General features: G+C 43.7%; 2 protein-coding genes across 2 annotated transcripts in view; one reads left to right on the top strand and one right to left on the bottom strand.

The window, feature by feature from the left end:
* Positions 1 to 3202, top strand: part of VDAC2 (voltage dependent anion channel 2) — a 12925-nt gene extending 9723 nt beyond the window's left edge. Inside the window, exon 9 of the mRNA XM_072130816.1 lies at positions 2651 to 3202. Within this exon, the coding sequence (XP_071986917.1) occupies positions 2651 to 2742 (92 nt within the window). The 3' untranslated portion in view covers positions 2743 to 3202. The remainder of the gene's footprint in view (positions 1 to 2650) is intronic.
* COMTD1 (catechol-O-methyltransferase domain containing 1) lies at positions 2855 to 21229 on the bottom strand. Its single transcript, XM_072130817.1, has 7 exons — positions 21046 to 21229; positions 12432 to 12559; positions 12103 to 12199; positions 10790 to 10908; positions 9069 to 9123; positions 7359 to 7495; positions 2855 to 5083 (listed from the first exon to the last, which is right to left on the bottom strand). The coding sequence occupies exons 1-7, from the start codon at positions 21137 to 21139 to the stop codon at positions 4931 to 4933; spliced, it is 783 nt and encodes a 260-aa protein (XP_071986918.1). The 5' UTR covers positions 21140 to 21229; the 3' UTR covers positions 2855 to 4930.

Genomic DNA, 21229 nt, shown 5'->3' with positions numbered 1-21229 from the left:
ATGAAGATGAAATGTCCACTAAAGAATATTTTTTGAAAAATCTGTATTCAAGGTTTAAACCCCCCCCTAAAGTCCTAATTAAATAACATTTAAGAAAAGGTGTCATACAGCAGACATACGGTTAATGTTAGTTGGCACCGATCTGGGCGGTTAAACTGTATGATGAGTAGAACGTTTAGAAATCTGAAAAATCAGAATTTTTTTAATTTTGACAATTTTCTTTATTTTTTTTACAAATAAGTGCAATATATTTTTGACTAAGCTATAGCATTAATGTGAAGTGTCATTGAAAAAAAGTCGCAAAATAAACTGAGATAAAGGTTCCAAAGTCTTATGATTCTATATCTAGGGTCGCATGTACTGCTAGCGGTGCGCCAGGATAATGGGGATGGGCCTCGGCCCGATCGGGTTTGTGCTTATATGGAAACACATGTGATCAGTAACCGAAACCCGGTGTCTTGCATTAAAACAATCCAAGACCCCAGAACTGGTTAGTGATCGCCTGCATTTGTACAGAAAGGTAATTGGGCCAGGACCTACCCCCGGACCCTGTGTTTGTAAACGTAGCGCTACTTGTGACCAAACCCGAAAGGTAACTTGCCATGAAGACTCCACCATCGGGAGTAGATCTGATTGTAGATCCCTCCTGCCTCCATCTTGACCTAATCTTCAATAATCCCGGAAAATGTAGAACCAGTTGGGTTCTGGGATTGTTCAATTACAGATTAGGGCAGAGGCAGCCAAGAGGAGTCTATTATCCGATCTACTCCTGATGGTGGATTCCTCATGGGAGGTTTCATTTGATATGAAGACAGAATAGGCAGAATAGTCCTTTTTTATATACAGCTTCCCTCAAATGTAATTACCATATATACTCGAGTATAAGCCGTGGCCCCTAATTTTGCCACAAAAACCTGGGAAAACCTATTGACTTGAGTATAAGCAGAGGGTGGGAAATGCTTTGGTCACAGCCTCCCCAGTATATAGCCAGCCAGCCCCCTGCCCTCCAGTATATAGCCAGCCAGCCCCCTGCCCTCCAGTATATAGCCAGCCAGCCCCCTGCCCTCCAGTATATAGCCAGCCAGCCCCCTGCCCTCCAGTATATAGCCAGCCAGCCCCCTGCCCTCCAGTATATAGCCAGCCAGCCCCCTGCCCTCCAGTATATAGCCAGCCAGCCCCCTGCCCTCCAGTATATAGCCAGCCAGCCCCCTGCCCTCCAGTATATAGCCAGCCAGCCCCCTGCCCTCCAGTATATAGCCAGCCAGCCCCCTGCCCTCCAGTATATAGCCATAGAGCCAGCCCCCTGCCCTCCAGTATATAGCCATAGAGCCAGCCCCCTGCCCTCCAGTATATAGCCATAGAGCCAGCCCCCTGCCCTCCAGTATATAGCCATAGAGCCAGCCCCCTGCCCTCCAGTATATAGCCATAGAGCCAGCCCCCTGCCCTCCAGTATATAGCCATAGAGCCAGCCCCCTGCCCTCCAGTATATAGCCATAGAGCCAGCCCCCTGCCCTCCAGTATATAGCCATAGAGCCAGCCCCCTGCCCTCCAGTATATAGCCATAGAGCCAGCCCCCTGCCCTCCAGTATATAGCCATAGAGCCAGCCCCCTGCCCTCCAGTATATAGCCATAGAGCCAGCCCCCTGCCCTCCAGTATATAGCCATAGAGCCAGCCCCCTGCCCTCCAGTATATAGCCATAGAGCCAGCCCCCTGCCCTCCAGTATATAGCCATAGAGCCAGCCCCCTGCCCTCCAGTATATAGCCATAGAGCCAGCCCCCTGCCCTCCAGTATATAGCCATAGAGCCAGCCCCCTGCCCTCCAGTATATAGCCATAGAGCCAGCCCCCTGCCCTCCAGTATATAGCCATAGAGCCAGCCCCCTGCCCTCCAGTATATAGCCATAGAGCCAGCCCCCTGCCCTCCAGTATATAGCCATAGAGCCAGCCCCCTGCCCTCCAGTATATAGCCATAGAGCCAGCCCCCTGCCCTCCAGTATATAGCCATAGAGCCAGCCCCCTGCCCTCCAGTATATAGCCATAGAGCCAGCCCCCTGCCCTCCAGTATATAGCCATAGAGCCAGCCCCCTGCCCTCCAGTATATAGCCATAGAGCCAGCCCCCTGCCCTCCAGTATATAGCCATAGAGCCAGCCCCCTGCCCTCCAGTATATAGCCATAGAGCCAGCCCCCTGCCCTCCAGTATATAGCCATAGAGCCAGCCCCCTGCCCTCCAGTATATAGCCATAGAGCCAGCCCCCTGCCCTCCAGTATATAGCCATAGAGCCAGCCCCCTGCCCTCCAGTATATAGCCATAGAGCCAGCCCCCTGCCCTCCAGTATATAGCCATAGAGCCAGCCCCCTGCCCTCCAGTATATAGCCAGCCAGCCCCCTGCCCTCCAGTATATAGCCATAGAACCAGCCCCGATATATATATTTTTTTTTACTTGAGTATAAGCCGAGTTTGTGATAAATATTTTTTTAAAAATTTACTGAAAACCCAAAGTTGAGCACTCTTATTCCTAGATAAGATGGGAGGGGGTCTTGTGGAAGTTGAGCATTGAAAAATGAAAAACACTTAGTCGTGTACAGCCAAGTGGGCGGTGCTCCAGGTGTCGCGGTCTTCATTGGTCGTCTCTCTCTTTCTTTCCGCAGGTGTGAAGCTGACGTTGTCTGCGCTGGTCGATGGAAAGAACATAAATGCCGGCGGCCATAAACTTGGCTTGGGTGTAGAATTGGAAGCTTAAAGCTCTTTCTCCCTTCTGTTTGTAACCACCGAGGGATATCCAGGAAACTTCAGCCTTACCTATATATTTGTTTCTGAATCATAACCAGCAAAGCTTCTCTTTTGCCTCCCTCTGTTCCCCTCCCCCCTTCCCACTACATAGGACAAGGAACTACAGGGAGGTAGATTTTCCATACTCTCTGGATGAGGCTTCCCTCTCGGGTTCCTACAGAGAAGTTACACGTTATTTATGTCTATGCTTCCCCCACACGATTCATAGGAAACACAAAATGTACATGTGTCTGCATGTTTGTTTTTACGTTCCTTTTTAACATTTGATAAAGCCGCCACAGGCGACGGATCCGTAGATCTGATCATCCAGAGGGACAGCAGTTTTGAGTAAATCACCTTTATTTTGTCAGGATTTTTTGATATCCCGAACCGGAAAAAAAATTATGAAATAAAAACCTAACTTACATGTGCGATGTGTTACAGTCTCTTCCTTAATATAATGGTAAAGGTCATGTCCTCCGAGGCCTCCTCGAGCGCCCGGCTGTGGATTATTAGTCACTACAGGAGTCACAAATCATGGAGCAGGTTCCTTGTCGGGGTGTGAGCAGATCTAATGTTGATGAAACGGGTTGCAAACAATATGGTGACCTAATCATCATATTCACCCCTTTAATAATAATAATTCTTTATGTATATAGCGCACACAGATTACGTAGCACTGCGCAAAGCGGCCATATCGGTCCCTGTCCCCATGGGGATCACAATCTAATCCACCTACCAGTATGTGTTGGAGGAAACCCACGCAAACACGGAGAGAACATACCAACTCTTTGCAGATGTTGACCAGGGTGGGATTTGAACCCAGGACCCCAGCGCTGCAAGGCTGTAGTGCTAACTACAGGGGGGGGTGTTCTGAATGGAGCAATCCGTCACACATGTCCATTCTGCTCCATTCATCTCTCTATGGAGCTGACAGATTGCAAAGCATCACTTGGGTGGGTCCATCATTTATTTATTTTTAAAAATGGCGCATCCATTCCTTCTGCTGTAACTATTAAAAAACACAACAGACTGACATCATTTACAATTTATTCATCATTCATATTTTTTTTTTTTTTTTAAAGAAACTAATGACAGCATATTGTAGTTGAGTGTCCCAGCAATGTCCTTTTGAGCAGCAATGTATAGATATGCGAATGACCCCTGAGCTCCACTGCTCACGAGAAAGGGGCTTCCACGGAAAAAGAAGCAATAATTCACAACACACTAAGGGTAGTGGCAAACGTCGCGTTTTGAACTCGTATTTAGGCTATTTTTAAGCAGTCCGTTAAATGATTGCATTTTTAAAACCTCATCCATTTTTGACCGTTTTTCCCTATTCTCTTAAGATAATTGTAAAACAGACAAAAGGTCAAAAAACTAAAAAAAGATGCATGAGTTTTTTGACCGTTTGTCTGTTTTCCAATTATCTTAAGAGAATAGGGAAAAACGGTCATAAATGGATGAGTTTTTAAAGACTCATGCGGACTGCTTAAACTTTCTAAAAACTGGTTCAAAACAGCAAGTGTGCCACCACACTAAGGCTACAGTCACACAATGTATTCTCGCTGTACCGTAGTACGGCGGACATACATTGGCGCTGCGGAGAGGAGCAGAGGATGAGTGCAGCTCACCCCCGCCCCTCTCCATAGGAATATACAGCGCACGGCATGACATGTCCTATCTTGCTACGGAGCGGTACGGTGCCGCACATGTGTTGTACCGTGCCTCTCCTGTACAGAGCCGTGAGCCCATAGAAGTGTATGGGAAACATATATATATATATATATCCCCCATACGTTTGTGTGAATGTAGCTTTATGCTTCTTTCAAAGCCAAGTGCGTTGGTAGATATATAATCTTTTGATGGGCATTTGACGTACAGCAAACTAATGAACAGGGTTTGTTTTTTCACTAAATGCTCCTAAGTCATTTCATATGCTAAAATAGCTGTTTGCAGTAAGTGGGGGCATTAATGACCTGTGGGCATGTAGCATAACTCGCATAATGTATTAATTATGGAGGGGGACTTCTCATGTAGCCCCCATTGGATCATGCCATGATTTGCAGTAGGATTGCTGGTATATTGTGCAGTTCCATAACAGCTTTGCCTTGTCAGATAATCTTCCATTATGAAGTCTGTACATTTTGAACTGATTTTTAAAGCTTAAAACATAGCATCAGTCCATCTGCTAGAGGTAGTATACTCAGGAAGACGCGGGCGTCCCTTAGGATGGCTTCATTCATCTGCTGCACGCTCTGCACCTTCTCTGTCAGTGCGTTCTTTTTAAGGACCGCTCCATTGCACAGAACCTGCAAGATAACAGCGGGGTCACTGTACACATCCATTACATCAAGATCATCTTCTGCCTGTTATTTTCTAGCAATGTGGGTTCCCTATAATTAGCACATTTAAATAAAGATCCCAAGTATTCTGCATATGGGTAGTTACATTGGGTGCAGAATGGCCAAGCTGCTCCACATGGTTGGTGGAATTGTGTGCGACGCTGCGGCTTCTGAGCATTATAAAAAAAACTTTGAACATTATAAAAAAAAATCCAGAATCCAGTGTATTTTCCCAATGCACTTCACACCAGCATTAGATTTACATGAACAGCCTATTTTTGAGGACTGTACTTGGCTAAATTTTTGGCAATGCACCCGGCAGCCAGGGAGTCAAAGGGGTTGGCGCAGTTTATAATTGCCAGAAGCATACAGTCATGGGCAAAACTTTTTTGATACAAATGTTCATTTTTACAAAGTCTACTGCATCAGACAAGGAGAGCGATGCCCCCAGTCCTGTCTCCTGCACCCTGTAAAGCCTCCTGCAGCCATTCATGTGGGGGGCGGCTTCTCAGCCAAGGGGATCGCCCTAAAAACACCTCCATGAATAAAGAATGGGACCAGAATGTCCTCCAGGAGCCGCTTCTCCCGACCCTCCAGGAGCAGATGGTGATGAGCAATGCCTCCTCCAGCATGATGGAGCACCGGCCATAAAGGGGAGAACTAAATGGCTCCGGGAACAGAACACAGAGATTCTGGGTCCATGGCCCGGGAACAGAACACAGAGATTCTGGGTCCATGGCCCGGGAACAGAACACAGAGATTCTGGGTCCATGGCCCGGGAACAGAACACAGAGATTCTGGGTCCATGGCCTGGAAACTCCCCAGATCTTATCCCATTGAGAACGTGTGGTCAATCATCAAGAGACGGGGGACAAACAAAACCCAACACATTGTGACAGAATGCAGCAGTGATTGTGCAGGAATGGACGGCGATCAGTCAGGATTTGGTGCAGGAGGTGAGTGAGAGCTGCCAGGGAGAATTGCAGAGGTCCTGAAGAAGAAGGAGAGGTCCTGCAGATACTGACTCGCTGCAGTAACTCCTTCTCACTGACAATAAAAGCTTCTGCTCCCCATAATATGATTGCACTTGTATCTCTGTATGTGATAAACATCTGACAGACCAGAGGGACACATCATGTGACAGGAGGAGATTTGTGTCATTCTCACAACTTACGGCCATGACTGTAAGAGGAGCCACAACAGCCACAGATCTCTACCCGGCGGCTTGAAGTAGACTATAAAATAAGAGACTGACTACAGAAGAGAAAGCCAAAACCCGTGTTCTTCCTGGACTGCTGGTTTTTTTTAATGTAAAAGGTGAGGAATAAATAGCAATATGACCAAACAAGAGATGGGACAGGCACTACCAATAGATAAAGAGAAATGTTTAGTCCACGTATCCTAGGGAAGCATGTAACCAACACAAGAACAGGAGAGGATACGTATAATGGACTGCGGTAATGTAGAAAAAGCTTTATTAATTCATATGCATAATCACAATAACAACAAGACCATAAAATAAAAACACTTAAAAAGTACACCATGCAAGCCCAAAACCGACCCAATCAAAACGACAAATGTCTACAGCAGGACAATGAGGAAAGTGCTAAATACAGCTGGAAAATATCAAGTTGCAGCAGGAAATATGTGCATACATAAAGTGACCTGTGCAGAAAATAAACCAAACAGTCCTGTATGGAGTAGCCTACATGCCTAGAGTATACGGTACCTAGTGTAGATCCATATAATGAGGTAAAGGAGGCAGGAAGGCAAGGTCGGAGTGGGGAGGAGGAGAGAGGAACGAACCCCACGCGTATCGTCACCTACTCCGGTGACTTCCTCAGGGGTATGTGGCTCAATACTGACGTGGTCCTGTATATATGGTGTACTTTTTAAGTGTTTTTATTTTATGGTCTTGTTGTTATTTTGATTATGCATATGAATTAATAAAGCTTTTTCTACATTACCGCAGTCCATTATACGTATCCTCTCCTGTTCTTGTGTTGAATAAATAGCAATAGATTATAGATCACATGCAACAACTGAGGCCGCTCACACACGAGCGCGTGAGATCTGTCCAATCATATCACGTACTGGCTGGAACGTCCGGGCTGAGCACTCAGTTGGGTTTCGGTTGTCCGCGTTCCGGCTGGAGGTTCCAGCCAATGTATTTATGCTGTGAGTGTGACACAAGTTACATGAATCACTCGCTTGTATGTGAGGGACCTCATAGTCAACTTACCCCATCTATAGCCAGCACGCCCCGGGTCCTCAGCAGACGCAGACACTTCTCATAATATTTCCTGCAATTCGTTTCTCCAGCCAAATTTAAGAAGATCAAGTCAAATGTCCCAGATTCTCCGGCATTCAGAAGATCATCTGTACATAAGAGAGATCCATAAGGAAAGTGACGCAGCCAATCGTTACACACGGAATCTCTGCTCATAGATTCCATTTATACAAATCCCAAAAATTAGTTCCTAAACTGTTTCTAGCAAGGAGTGAAAGGTCATCCCAAGTAGAACGATGGTTCTGCCAGCACCGGATAAACCCCAGCAAGTAATTTCTGTTTTCTGCACTTCCTCTCAAAAAGCTCTTATATCAATACAGGAGGTCCCCTACTTAAGGACACCCGACTTACATACAACCCATAGTTACAGACGGACCCCTCTGCCCCCTGTGACCTCTCTGGATGTTACTATAGCCCCAGACTGCAATGATCAGCTGTAAGGTGTCTGTAATGAAGCTTTATGGATAATCCTTGGTCCAAATACTGCAAAAATTTTTAAACTTCAATTGTCTGGAGCTACAATTATAAAATATACAGTTTCAACTTACATACAAATTCAATTTAAGAACAAACCTATGAACCCTATCCTGTACGTAATCCGGGGACTGCCTGTATATTAACCCCTTAAGGACGCAGCCATTTTACAGCTTAAGGCTCAGTCCCATTTTTTGGATTCTGACTTGTGTTGCTTTACTTATCAAAGCGATTCTGAGATTGTTTCTTCCCCACGTGTTGTACTTCATTTTAGTGGTAAATTTTGGCTCATAAGTTTTGCGTTTATTTACAAAAAAAAGATTGCTTGTTCATGATAAACTCTGCAGGACTGATGTATTGCAGGGGTGGGGGTGTTGGTAGCGGGAAGGGCGTGCTTGGGGGGAAGGGGGAGCGATCGTGGGGGAAAGACCCCCGGAAGGCATGTTAAATTAACTTGCAGAAAAGATTTCTATGATATTGGGTCTATGGATTTGCTGACTTGCATCCACTGCATCATCCGATTTCAGGCTGGTAGACCTGTGACCGGACAAAAACGCATGCATTTTTTACGATCTAAAAACGGCCCAAAAACGGACCGGAAAACGTGTGTGGAAAATCTGCAGTATAACACAGTTAAATTTGTATTTTAAAACATTTTCATAATTCCCTACGGGCGCTGTCACCATTTGGAAACAGATTCAAAACGCACGGGGCGGAATTTTCATATGTCTCTATGAAAATGCAAGCAATCGGTACCTAGCACCCTAGTGTCTGTTAACCATCTTAACATGCATTTTGTAAACACAATGTTAACAGCAATGTAAATAGGCAAATCTCAGCTATTTAATAGCTATTCAAAATGCGTTAACGCTACATCTGCGTGCACCCTAAGGACGTGGTCCCACGTTCTGCTAGCAGTCCGTTCATAACGCGATGCTAGCGCACAGGGGGCGGGCCTCGGCCAATCACATATGCGTTTCCAGGGAACCGCCCGCCTGTGCGCTGGCGTCGCGTTATGAACGGACTGCCAGCGGAACGTGTAATCGCAGCCTAAAGACGCGTTCATACGCCGCGCTTCGCATGTGTAGGAGGGGCTTAGCAATCAGTGGTTTACAATTGTGTGTCTTGTGTCAGGGAATACGTCCCCGCCGAGCCGGAAGTAGAAAGTCACCCGTGCAGGATTATTACCCAGTGTTTGTTCTTCAGACTTTACCTTCACTTCCATCTTACTCTCCACCCCGGCCTGGAAAAAGAGAAATGTCATTTACTTAGGGCGCATTCACACGATGCAGTAAAATGTAAGTATTTTTGATGCAGTCATTTTTTTAGGGGGAAACATCGCATCATATGGATTTCTCCGTCAGTTGCTAAGGGGCATTAGGCCAGCAGCACACGTGCTGTTTTGAACCCGTTTTTTGGACCGTTTTAAAGCAGTCCGTTCAAAACGCATGCATTTTTGAAAACGCATCAGTTTTTGAACTGTTTTAATTAAAATAATTGGTAAAACCGGTCAAAAACTGATGCATTTTCAAAAAAATTGTTTTTTAACAGACTTCTTAAAAACGGGCTAAAAACGGGTTCAAAACGCCACATGTGCTCTTGTGGGCTCAGTTTTTACGTATTTCACTCCGCACTCCAAATCACACGTCTGCTTTATTCTTTGGTTCGGTGCGATCGCAGTGATACCAGAATTATACAGATTTTATTGTGTTTTAACACATTTTCAAAAGTTAAACGAATGTGTACGAAAAAGCAAAAAAATGTTGCAATCTTCGGACACTAATAACTTTTTCATACTTTGGTGCACTGAGCTGGGGGGGGGGGGGCGGTGTCATATTTTGCAAAATGAGTCGACATATTTATTGCTACCATTTTCAGGACTGTGCGACATTTTGGTCACTTTTTATTCCATTTTTTATATAATGTAAAATGGTTTCAGACATTTGGGCGCAATAACTTCGGCGTTACCTATTGTGTCTGTGATTTTTACTGATTACAGGCGGTCCCCTACTTAAGGACACCCGACTTACAGACAACCCATAGTTACAGACGGACCCCTCTGCCCACTGTGACCTCTGGTGAAGCTCTCTGGATGCTTTAAAATAGTCCCAGATTGCAATAATCAGCTTAAAATTGTCTGCAATGAAGCTTTATTGATAATTCTTGGTCCTATTACAGCAAAAAAATTTGAAACTCCAATTGTCACTGGGGCAAAAAAAAAAAATTGTCGGGAACTACAATGATAAAATATACAGTTTCGACTTACATACAAATTCAACTTAAGAACAAACCTACAGTCCCTATCTTGTATGTAACCCGGGGACTGCCTGTATTACGTTTTATATCAGTTCTAGGGAAAGCGGGGTGATTTGAAATTTGAGGTTTTTTACTTTTTTTTTTAGACCCTTTAAGGTACATTAACCCTGGATGGTCTGTTTGTTCCTACCATACACTGTATTGCCGTATATGGCATTTTTGCACAGTATTCATTACAATGAGCCAGTGGCTCATTGTAATGAATCTGCAGAAACAAGGCGGCTTTTGGCCTGACGAAGACCCAAGGCTGTCATGGAAACAATCGATGCCCCCCCCCAGTGACGATCGGAACCAAGATGGTGGTGCCCACGTGCCTCCATCTTTTTAATTCCGCCGGCGGCATCGGAAGAGTTCATTCCCGATCGGTGCGTGAAGGGGTTATCCAAAACGTGACATGTCGCAGCACTCTGAGGGTGCATTCACACGATGCATTGCGTTGCACGTTGCGTTTTTGATGCATTCCACTGGCTTCAGCCCTGATTACATGCTAAGGTTACATTGCGTTTCCACTGCATCTGCCAAAACACAATGTAACTTAATCATTTGATCAAGGCTGAGGACCAAAGTCCAAAGGTCCAGAGTGAACACCTTACCTCTTTCCATAGTCCCCGCGCATAACTCACATCCTCCGCCTCTCGCACATGTGCAATCAGTTTTCCATCAGATGGTAAGACCAGAGCAAGGATCAGGGGATTGTAGCCATTGCTGCAGCCTGTGGTATAAAAGCCGGATAAATACGAGGTACAACATGCGATTGCAGGAAAGGCGAGTGAATAGCACCGCAACAAGGGCTCCTTCAGGCTGCGTTCACATGTTCAGGTTTTCAAAGCCAAAAGCAGGTGCGGATGACAATGGGTGAGAACAGATCACTGAGAATAGTTACTCCTCCTCATTTTGTTCAGTCCACTCCTGGTTTGGACATCAAAAACTGAATCTGAAAAACCCTGTGGGCGTTTTTTAAACACATCCAAAACGAAAGTGGGAGGTGGGTCTGCCTGAAACACATGCGTTTCATTGCAAATGTGTATGGATTTTGGCCTAAACCTCTCCAACTTTCATTTTGGATGCGTTTAAAAACGTGACGTGGGAAGGCGCCCTGAGGACTAATGTCCCGGATTCACTTCCAGCATCGCAAGAAGAGGCACCGGAGATTCTGATGTGAGTCCGATGTGCCTCAACAGATTCACATCCAGGTAAGTATAGAACCCTAAACCACTTTAGGGACCTGTAGTTGTTTTAGTGTCCCAAATCAGCCCGACGGGTCTTCTTTAAGGGGATGTTGTTGCTACTCATAGGGGCACATGAATCGTCTGATTTTCTAGCTACAGTCAGAATCCTTCAGCGGTGCTTTGTATCTTTCTAAGTTTGATGTTGTGATAAATGTCTTTTTTTTCCTTTGTTTCTGATTTGCAGGTTTTTTATTTTTATTTTTGCGACTTTCTAGGTGCAAAGCATGTATGGAACTAACCACGGGGTCAGTAGTACTTCGTTTTGCACCTAAAAAGTCTCCAATTTGCACCTATAAGGGGCCACATGTATCATAGCTTCCAGCTGCCCAGAAATAATCACAACTCCTCATTCACCTCTAGGAACTGCGATTATTTCCGCCTTCACACGACCTCAAGTGGGCGTGGAGGGAGTGCGCCCAGTCACACCCGCTATAACTGGTGCTTATTCAGGCTTGGATTGGCGCAGGTAATTTTCCGCCAGGGCCACCAGATACATCTGGAAGACGGCGCCTCAGGAAGTAAAATATTAAGATTCCTTTTCAAGCTGAGATCTTGTAAAATGTGAGAAATTGATGGTAATGTCAGAAAGTTTCTATTATCCAAACAATAGTTTTCATTAGTTAGGATGGAGCAGCCCTTTAAGTGATTGCACTGATAAATTCCACAGAAATCCTCACCCATTTCCAAAATTTTCTTGGAGTTGATCAGTTTAGCCAGATTCGCCAATAATTGGGCAGCGTCACTGCTGACATCCTGAGACGTGTTCCCTAAATGCTGGGAACAAACATCAATATCATTAGTTCAAGGAAGGATTCTGGATGACAAGATGAGTGACCACGGGGGACATAACCCCCTTGGGCATGCCTAAAAATCAGGTATAATAAAACTTCATTGCTTCATAATGATATATATAACTTGTGCAGTGTTCCCAAAATAGTAGCTGGAGGATGGGACTTGTGGGCCCCAGTATATGGATCCACAACTTGGTATAGACTTGTTTTTTTACCTGTCGTAATTTTTTGGCAGATGGATGTTCTCTGAGGGATAAGCGTAAAAGATATGTTCTCCGGGGGTCGTCTACACCATCAAATATCTTCTGGGACTTTTTCCTCCTATACATGAAGTATCTTTTACCTGAAATAGTTAATGGCTTTATTTATTATGACAGAATGTTATTGTATTTGTACGTTGTAGTTTATATAAGGCACAAATAAAGAGGTAATAATATAATACGGTAATAAAGCGGTTTAGCTGCATTTCTAGGATGCGGAGAATGAAGGACGCAGCTCTAATATAATGGGGTACATTTACCTACCCGTCCTGCGCGTTCATTGTCCGTCTGGAATGCACATCTGGCGCAATTCACTAAGATCCTGCCCCCGATATCCTGCATGTGTCGCTTCCCCAATCAGGTACCCGGAGTTCACCCTCTTCTTCCTGGTGCATGTAAGTGCATTGTCTGTGTATAATGTGCTGTGCAGGGAGTCACTAAGATCCTGCCCCCGATATCCTGCATGTGTCGCTTCCCCGCTCAGGTCCCCGGAGTTCACCTTCTTCTTCCTGGTGCATGTAAGTGCATTGTCCGTGTATAATGCGCTGTGCGGGGAGTCACTAAGATCCTGCGCCCGATATCCTGCATGTGTCGCTTCCCTGCTCAGGTCCCCGGAGTTTTCCTTCTTCTTCCTGGTGCATGTAAGTGCATTGTCCGTGTATAATGCGCTGTGTGGGGAGTCACTAAGATCCTGCGCCTGATATCCTGCATGTGTCGCTTCCCCGCTCAGGTCCCCGGAGTTCACCTTCTTCTTCCTGGTGCATGTAAGTGCATTGTCCGTGTATAATGTGCTGTGCAGGGAGTCACTAAGATCCTGCGCCCGATATCCTGCGTGTGTCGCTTCCCCGCTCAGGTCCCTGGAGTTCACCTTCTTCTTCCTGGTACATGTAAGTGCATTGTCCGTGTATAATGCGCTGTGCGGGGAGTCACTAAGATCCTGGGCCCGATATCCTGCATGTGTCGCTTCCCCGCTCAGGTCTCCGGAGTTCACCTTCTTCTTCCTGGTGCATGTAAGTGCATTGTCCGTGTATAATGTGCTGTGCAGGGAGTCACTAAGATCCTGCGCCCGATATCCTGCGTGTGTCGCTTCCCCGCTCAGGTCCCTGGAGTTCACCTTCTTCTTCCTGGTACATGTAAGTGCATTGTCTGTGTATAATGTCCTGTGCGGGGAGACACTAAGATCCTGCCCCAGATATCCTGCATGTGTCGCTTCCCTGCTCAGGTCCCCGGAGTTCACCTTCTTCTTCCTGGTGCATGTAAGTGCGTTGTCCGTGTATAATGCGCTGTGTGGGGAGTCACTAACATCGTGCGCCCGATATCCTGCATGTGTCGCTTCCCTGCTCAGGTCCCCGGAGTTCTCCTTCTTCTTCCTGGTGCATGTAAGTGCATTGTCCGTGTATAATGCGCTGTGTGGGGAGTCACTAAGATCCTGCGCCTGATATCCTGCATGTGTCGCTTCCCCGCTCAGGTCCCCGGAGTTCACCTTCTTCTTCCTGGTGCATGTAAGTGCATTGTCCGTGTATAATGTGCTGTGCAGGGAGTCACTAAGATCCTGCGCCCGATATCCTGCGTGTGTCGCTTCCCCGCTCAGGTCCCTGGAGTTCACCTTCTTCTTCCTGGTACATGTAAGTGCATTGTCTGTGTATAATGTCCTGTGCGGGGAGACACTAAGATCCTGCCCCAGATATCCTGCATGTGTCGCTTCCCTGCTCAGGTCCCCGGAGTTCACCTTCTTCTTCCTGGTGCATGTAAGTGCGTTGTCCGTGTATAATGCGCTGTGTGGGGAGTCACTAAGATCGTGCGCCCGATATCCTGCATGTGTCGCTTCCCTGCTCAGGTCCCCGGAGTTCTCCTTCTTCTTCCTGGTGCATGTAAGTGCATTGTCCGTGTATAATGCGCTGCGTGGGGAGTCACTAAGATCCTGCGCCTGATATCCTGCATGTGTCGCTTCCCTGCTCAGGTTCCTGGAGTTCACCTTCTTCTTCCTGGTGCATGTAAGTGCACTGTCCGTGTATAATGCGCTGTGCGGGGAGTCACTAAGATCCTGCACCCGATATCCTGCATGTGTCGCTTCCCCGCTCAGGTCCCCGGAGTTCACCTTCTACTTCCCAGTGCATGTAAGTGCATTGGTTGCATCAATTGCATCACAATTTTAATCTTAAACCCTGCGCTCAGTCGGAATCAGTTGGATCGTCCAACAACCCACCCCCCGATTCCGATTGCATGAAAAACGGCGACGCTGTGCCAAAAAACGATAATGTGCGACAATATAGACCACAGGTGTCACGAGGACACAAGGGCTTAATAGCCAGCGGACTAGTGTTATCCAACCTGTCCCTCTGCAGTAGCCATCATCTTCTCATATCAGTAGCTGGAGGCGGCTCTGAAGCCGGGAGATGTGATGATGTCTGCCTGTGCAGAGCCACGCTCATATACCGCCCAGAGATGAATAGAAGAGCTGCTGCTGCTTCAAAGCTAGTTAAAAACGGGCCCCATGTGACCTCTGGTGAAGTCTCTGGATGCTTTATTGATAATCCTTGGTCCAATTACAGCAAAAAAATTTGTCTGGATTTACAATTATAAAATATACAGTTCTGACTTACATACAAATCGACTTAAGAACAAACCTATGAACCCTATCTTGTATGTAACCTGGGAACTGCCTGTACATGTTTTTATCTCCGTACTGTGGGGGCGCTGTGACTATGGTATATGGGCACATACTGGCGACGCCGCTGTCTGTTGCTGATGATAATGGTAATACTGTATCCATGTAACTATTTCCCAGCTCAAGTAGATATTAGCTATACCGTAATAAAATGACATTCAGAACTTTTTAAGGCAAATATGACGACACTGCTGTGCCCTCCCCCTACCCCCCTGATATCCTGGAGATTTGTCATCACTTTGAGATGGGAATCTATAAAATAACCTCATGGTTACATATTGTATCTAACCCTCTACTAAACATCACTGAATAGACTTCTGATAAAGAGGAGGGGGACATGTGACATGGGGGCTATTAATTATTTAGGCCGCGCCGTGTTCTTGTATAGGATGAATGTATGGAAAACTACTAGACTAAGGCTTCCGAACGCACTGAAAGAAAATGATATACTGCTGCTTTTCTCCTGTAGCAATTCCCTGCATGTAACGGTTACAGCTAGAACTCATTGTGTAGGGGAGGGAGGGGTTTGTTGTGGAGAGAAAGGATAGGAACCATCATATATACAGTAATATATAATATATATACCCATGTATACAGTAATATATACACATGTATACAGTAATATATATGTACACATGGATACAGTAATATATAGTAATATATACACATGTATACAGTAATATATAGTAATATATACACATGTATACAGTAATATATATATACACATGTATACAGTAATATATATATATATACACATGGATACAGTAATATATAGTAATATATACACATGTATACAGTAATATATATATATATACACATGGATACAGTAATATATAGTAATATATACACATGTATACAGTAATATATATATATACACATGTATACAGTAATATATAGTAATATATACACATGTATACAGTAATATATATGTACACATGTATACAGTAATATATATACACATGTATACAGTAATATATATATACACACATGTATACAGTAATATATAGTAATATATACACATGTATACAGTAATATATAGTAATATATACACATGTATACAGTAATATATATATATATATACATGTATAGAGTAATATATAGTAATATATACACATGTATACAGTAATATATATACACACATGTATACAGTAATATATATTTACACATGTATAGAGTAATATATAGTAATATATACACATGTATACAGTAATATATATATACACACATGTATACAGTAATATATAGTAATATATACACATGTATACAGTAATATATAGTAATATATACACATGTATACAGTAATATATATATATATATACATGTATAGAGTAATATATAGTAATATATACACATGTATACAGTAATATATATACACACATGTATACAGTAATATATATTTACACATGTATAGAGTAATATATAGTAATATATACACATGTATACAGTAATATATATACACACATGTATAGAGTAATATATAGTAATATATACACATGTATACAGTAATATATATACACACATGTATAGAGTAATATATAGTAATATATACACATGTATACAGTAATATATATACACATGTATAGGGTAATATATAGTAATATATACACATGTATACAGTAATATATATGTACACATGTATACAGTAATATATAGTAATATATACACATGTATACAGTAATATATATATACACATGTATAGGGTAATATATAGTAATATATACACATGTATACAGTAATATATATATACACATGTATACAGTAATATATAGTAATATATACACATGTATACAGTAATATATATATACACACATGTATACAGTAATATATATATACACACATGTATACAGTAATATATATACACATGTATACAGTAATATATATATACACACATGTATACAGTAATATATAGTAATATATACACATGTATACAGTAATATATAGTAATATATACACATGTATAGAGTAATATATATATATATACATGTATAGAGTAATATATAGTAATATATACACATGTATACAGTAATATATATACACACATGTATACAGTAATATATATTTACACATGTATAGAGTAATATATAGTAATATATACACATGTATACAGTAATATATATACACACATGTATAGAGTAATATATAGTAATATATACACATGTATACAGTAATATATATACACATGTATAGGGTAATATATAGTAATATATACACATGTATACAGTAATATATATGTACACATGTATACAGTAATATATAGTAATATATACACATGTATACAGTAATATATATATATACACATGTATAGGGTAATATATAGTAATATATACACATGTATACAGTAATATATATATACACATGTATACAGTAATATATAGTAATATATACACATGTATACAGTAATATATATGTACACATGTATAGAGTAATATATAGTAATTTATACACATGTATACAGTAATATATATACACACATGTATACAGTAATATATATTTACACATGTATAGAGTAATATATAGTAATATATACACATGTATACAGTAATATATATACACACATGTATACAGTAATATATAGTAATATATACACATGTATACAGTAATATATATGTACACATGTATAGAGTAATATATAGTAATATATACACATGTATACAGTAATATATATGTACACAGTAATATATAGTAATATATACACATGTATACAGTAATATATAGTAATATATACACATGTATACAGTAATATATATACACACATGTATACAGTAATATATATATATACACATGTATACAGTAATATATATATATATATATATACACACATGTATACAGTAATATTTATGTACACATGTATACAGTAATATATATATATATATATATACACATGTATACAGTAATATTTATGTACACATGTATACAGTAATATATATACACATGTATACAGTAATACCATGAACATTGCTGCCTGTAGCTTACATTCGGAAGCAATCTGAGAAATTCCACTCTTTGGCAGCATCTCCGCTGGCTCTACCATTATGAGGACATGTGGGGTGGGGGGCACCCAGGCTGCTTCTACTATATAGGGGGACACAACCCGACTGCTCTTACTATTGGGGAGGGGGGGGGGTGTACCCTGGCTGCTTCTACTATTCACTATTAAGGGGTTCAGTGCAGTTGCTTATATCATTGGGGAGGGGGTGCCTACCATGGTTGCTTCTAAAATGGGGGGAGGGAGTGTCTCCCCCATAAATGCTTCTAATATGGGGAGTGTCTCTACCACGGGGGCATCTAATATGGGGAGTGCCTCTACCACGGGGGCATCTAATATGGGAAGTGTCTCTACCACGGGGGCATCTAATATGGGAAGTGTCTCTACCACGGGGGCATCTAATATGGGGGTGTCTCTGCCATGGGGACATCTAATATGGGGAGTGTCTCTACCATGGGGGCATCTAATATGGGAAGGAGATGGGACATCATAAAAAGGGGGCATGAGGAGAGTGGGAACATATAGGGGAGTAATGAAAGGGAACATTATGCAGGGGGTATTATGTATGGGGAGTAATGAGGGGGGTCGTTATGCAGGGGGATTATGTATGGGGAGTAATGAGGGGGGTCATTATGCAGGGGGTATAATGTATGGAGGGTCATTATGCAGGGGGTATAATGTATGGGGGGTCATTATGCAGGGGGTATAATGTATGGAGGGTCATTATGCAGGGGGTATAATGTATGGGGGGGTCATTATGCAGGGGGTATAATGTATGGGGGGGTCATTATGCAGGGGGTATAATGTATGGGGGGGTCATTATGCAGGGGGTATAATGTATGGGGGGTCATTATGCAGGGGGTATAATGTATGGGGGGGTCATTATGCAGGGGGTATAATGTATGGGGGGGTCATTATGCAGGGGGTATAATGTATGGGGGGGTCATTATGCAGGGGGTATAATGTATGGGGGGTCATTATGCAGGGGGGTATAATGTATGGGGGGTCATTATGCAGGGGGTATAATGTATGGGGGGGTCATTATGCAGGGGGTATAATGTATGGGGGGGTCATTATGCAGGGGGTATAATGTATGGGGGGGTCATTATGCAGGGGGGTATAATGTATGGAGGGTCATTATGCAGGGGGTATAATGTATGGGGGGTCATTATGCAGGGGGTATAATGTATGGGGGGGTCATTATGCAGGGGGTATAATGTATGGGGGGGTCATTATGCAGGGGGTATAATGTATGGGGGGGTTATTATGCAGGGGGTATAATGTATGGGGGGTCATTATGCAGGGGGGTATAATGTATGGGGGGTCATTATGCAGGGGGTATAATGTATGGGGGGGTCATTATGCAGGGGGTATAATGTATGGGGGGGTCATTATGCAGGGGGTATAATGTATGGGGGGGTCATTATGCAGGGGGGTATAATGTATGGAGGGTCATTATGCAGGGGGTATAATGTATGGGGGGTCATTATGCAGGGGGTATAATGTATGGGGGGGTCATTATGCAGGGGGTATAATGTATGGGGAGTAATGAGGGGGTCATTATGCAGGGGGTATAATGTATGGGGGGGTCATTATGCAGGGGGTATAATGTATGGGGGGGTCATTATGCAGGGGGTATAATGTATGGGGGGTCATTATGCAGGGGGTATAATGTATGGGGGGTCATTATGCAGGGGGGGTATAATGTATGGGAGGTCATTATGCAGGGGGTATAATGTATGGGGGGGTCATTATGCAGGGGGTATAATGTATGGGGGGTCATTATGCAGGGGGTATAATGTATGGGGGGTCATTATGCAGGGGGTATAATGTATGGGGGGGTCATTATGCAGGGGGTATAATGTATGGGGGGGTCATTATGCAGGGGGTATAATGTATGGGGGGTCATTATGCAGGGGGTATAATGTATGGGGAGTAATGAGGGGGTCATTATGCAGGGGGTATAATGTATGGGGAGTAATGAGGGGGTCATTATGCAGGGGGTATAATGTATGGGGAGTAATGAGGGGGTCATTATGCAGGGGGTATAATGTATGGGGAGTAATGAGGGGGTCATTATGCAGGGGGTATAATGTATGGGGGGGTCACTATGCAGGGGGTATAATGTATGGGGGGGTCATTATGCAGGGGGTATAATGGTAGGGGGGGGTCATTATGCAGGGGGTATAATGTATGGGGAGTAATGAGGGGGGGGTGTCATTATTTAGGGGGTACAATGTATGGGGGGTCATTATGCAGGGGGTATAATGTATGGGGGGTCATTATGCAGGGGGTATAATGTATGGGGGGTCATTATGCAGGGGGTATAATGTATGGGGGGTCATTATGCAGGGGGTATAATGTATGGGGGGGTCATTATGCAGGGGGTATAATGTATGGGGAGTAATGAGGGGGGGGTGTCATTATTTAGGGGGTACAATGTATGGGGGGTCATTATGCAGGGGGTATAATGTATGGGGGGTCATTATGCAGGGGGTATAATGTATGGGGGGTCATTATGCAGGGGGTATAATGTATGGGGGGTCATTATGCAGGGGGTATAATGTATGGGGGGGTCATTATGCAGGGGGTATAATGTATGGGGGGGGGGTCATTATGCAGGGGGGGTATAATATATGGGGGGTCATTATGCAGGGGGGGTATAATATATGGGGGGTCATTATGCAGGGGGTATAATATATGGGGAGTAATGAGGGGGGGGGGTGTCATTATTTAGGGGGTACAATAAGAAGTGGTATTGGGTTGACCTGAGTTAATTATATTAGTCCGGTTCTCTAAAACCCTTCCAATTTGTTCTGTGGCCCCATGGGGGAAATTCCCTGCCCCTCCCCCCCAGAGAATAGATACATATTCAGACTGTGCGTGTTCTGTATGGTACAATGAGATGCACTCACCTATGTAGACCCCCGCAGCGAAGGTGACCCCCAGCACTCCTACCCCCAGCACGGCTTCCCGGGACACCGCGGAGAGGCCCCTAGGAGCGGCCATAGTGCGGCAGGTACAAAGGACAGGGACATAGGCGCCGGAGGACAGCGCACATCCTATGCTGCTCCTCGTCACGTGACCCCCCAGCGTATA

Source organism: Engystomops pustulosus, chromosome 11, assembly GCF_040894005.1.
Source record: "Engystomops pustulosus chromosome 11, aEngPut4.maternal, whole genome shotgun sequence".
Taxonomy (NCBI): Eukaryota; Metazoa; Chordata; class Amphibia; order Anura; family Leptodactylidae; genus Engystomops; species Engystomops pustulosus.
The sequence above is the reverse complement of the archived record's forward strand: the minus strand, read 5'-3'. Positions and strand labels throughout refer to the sequence as shown.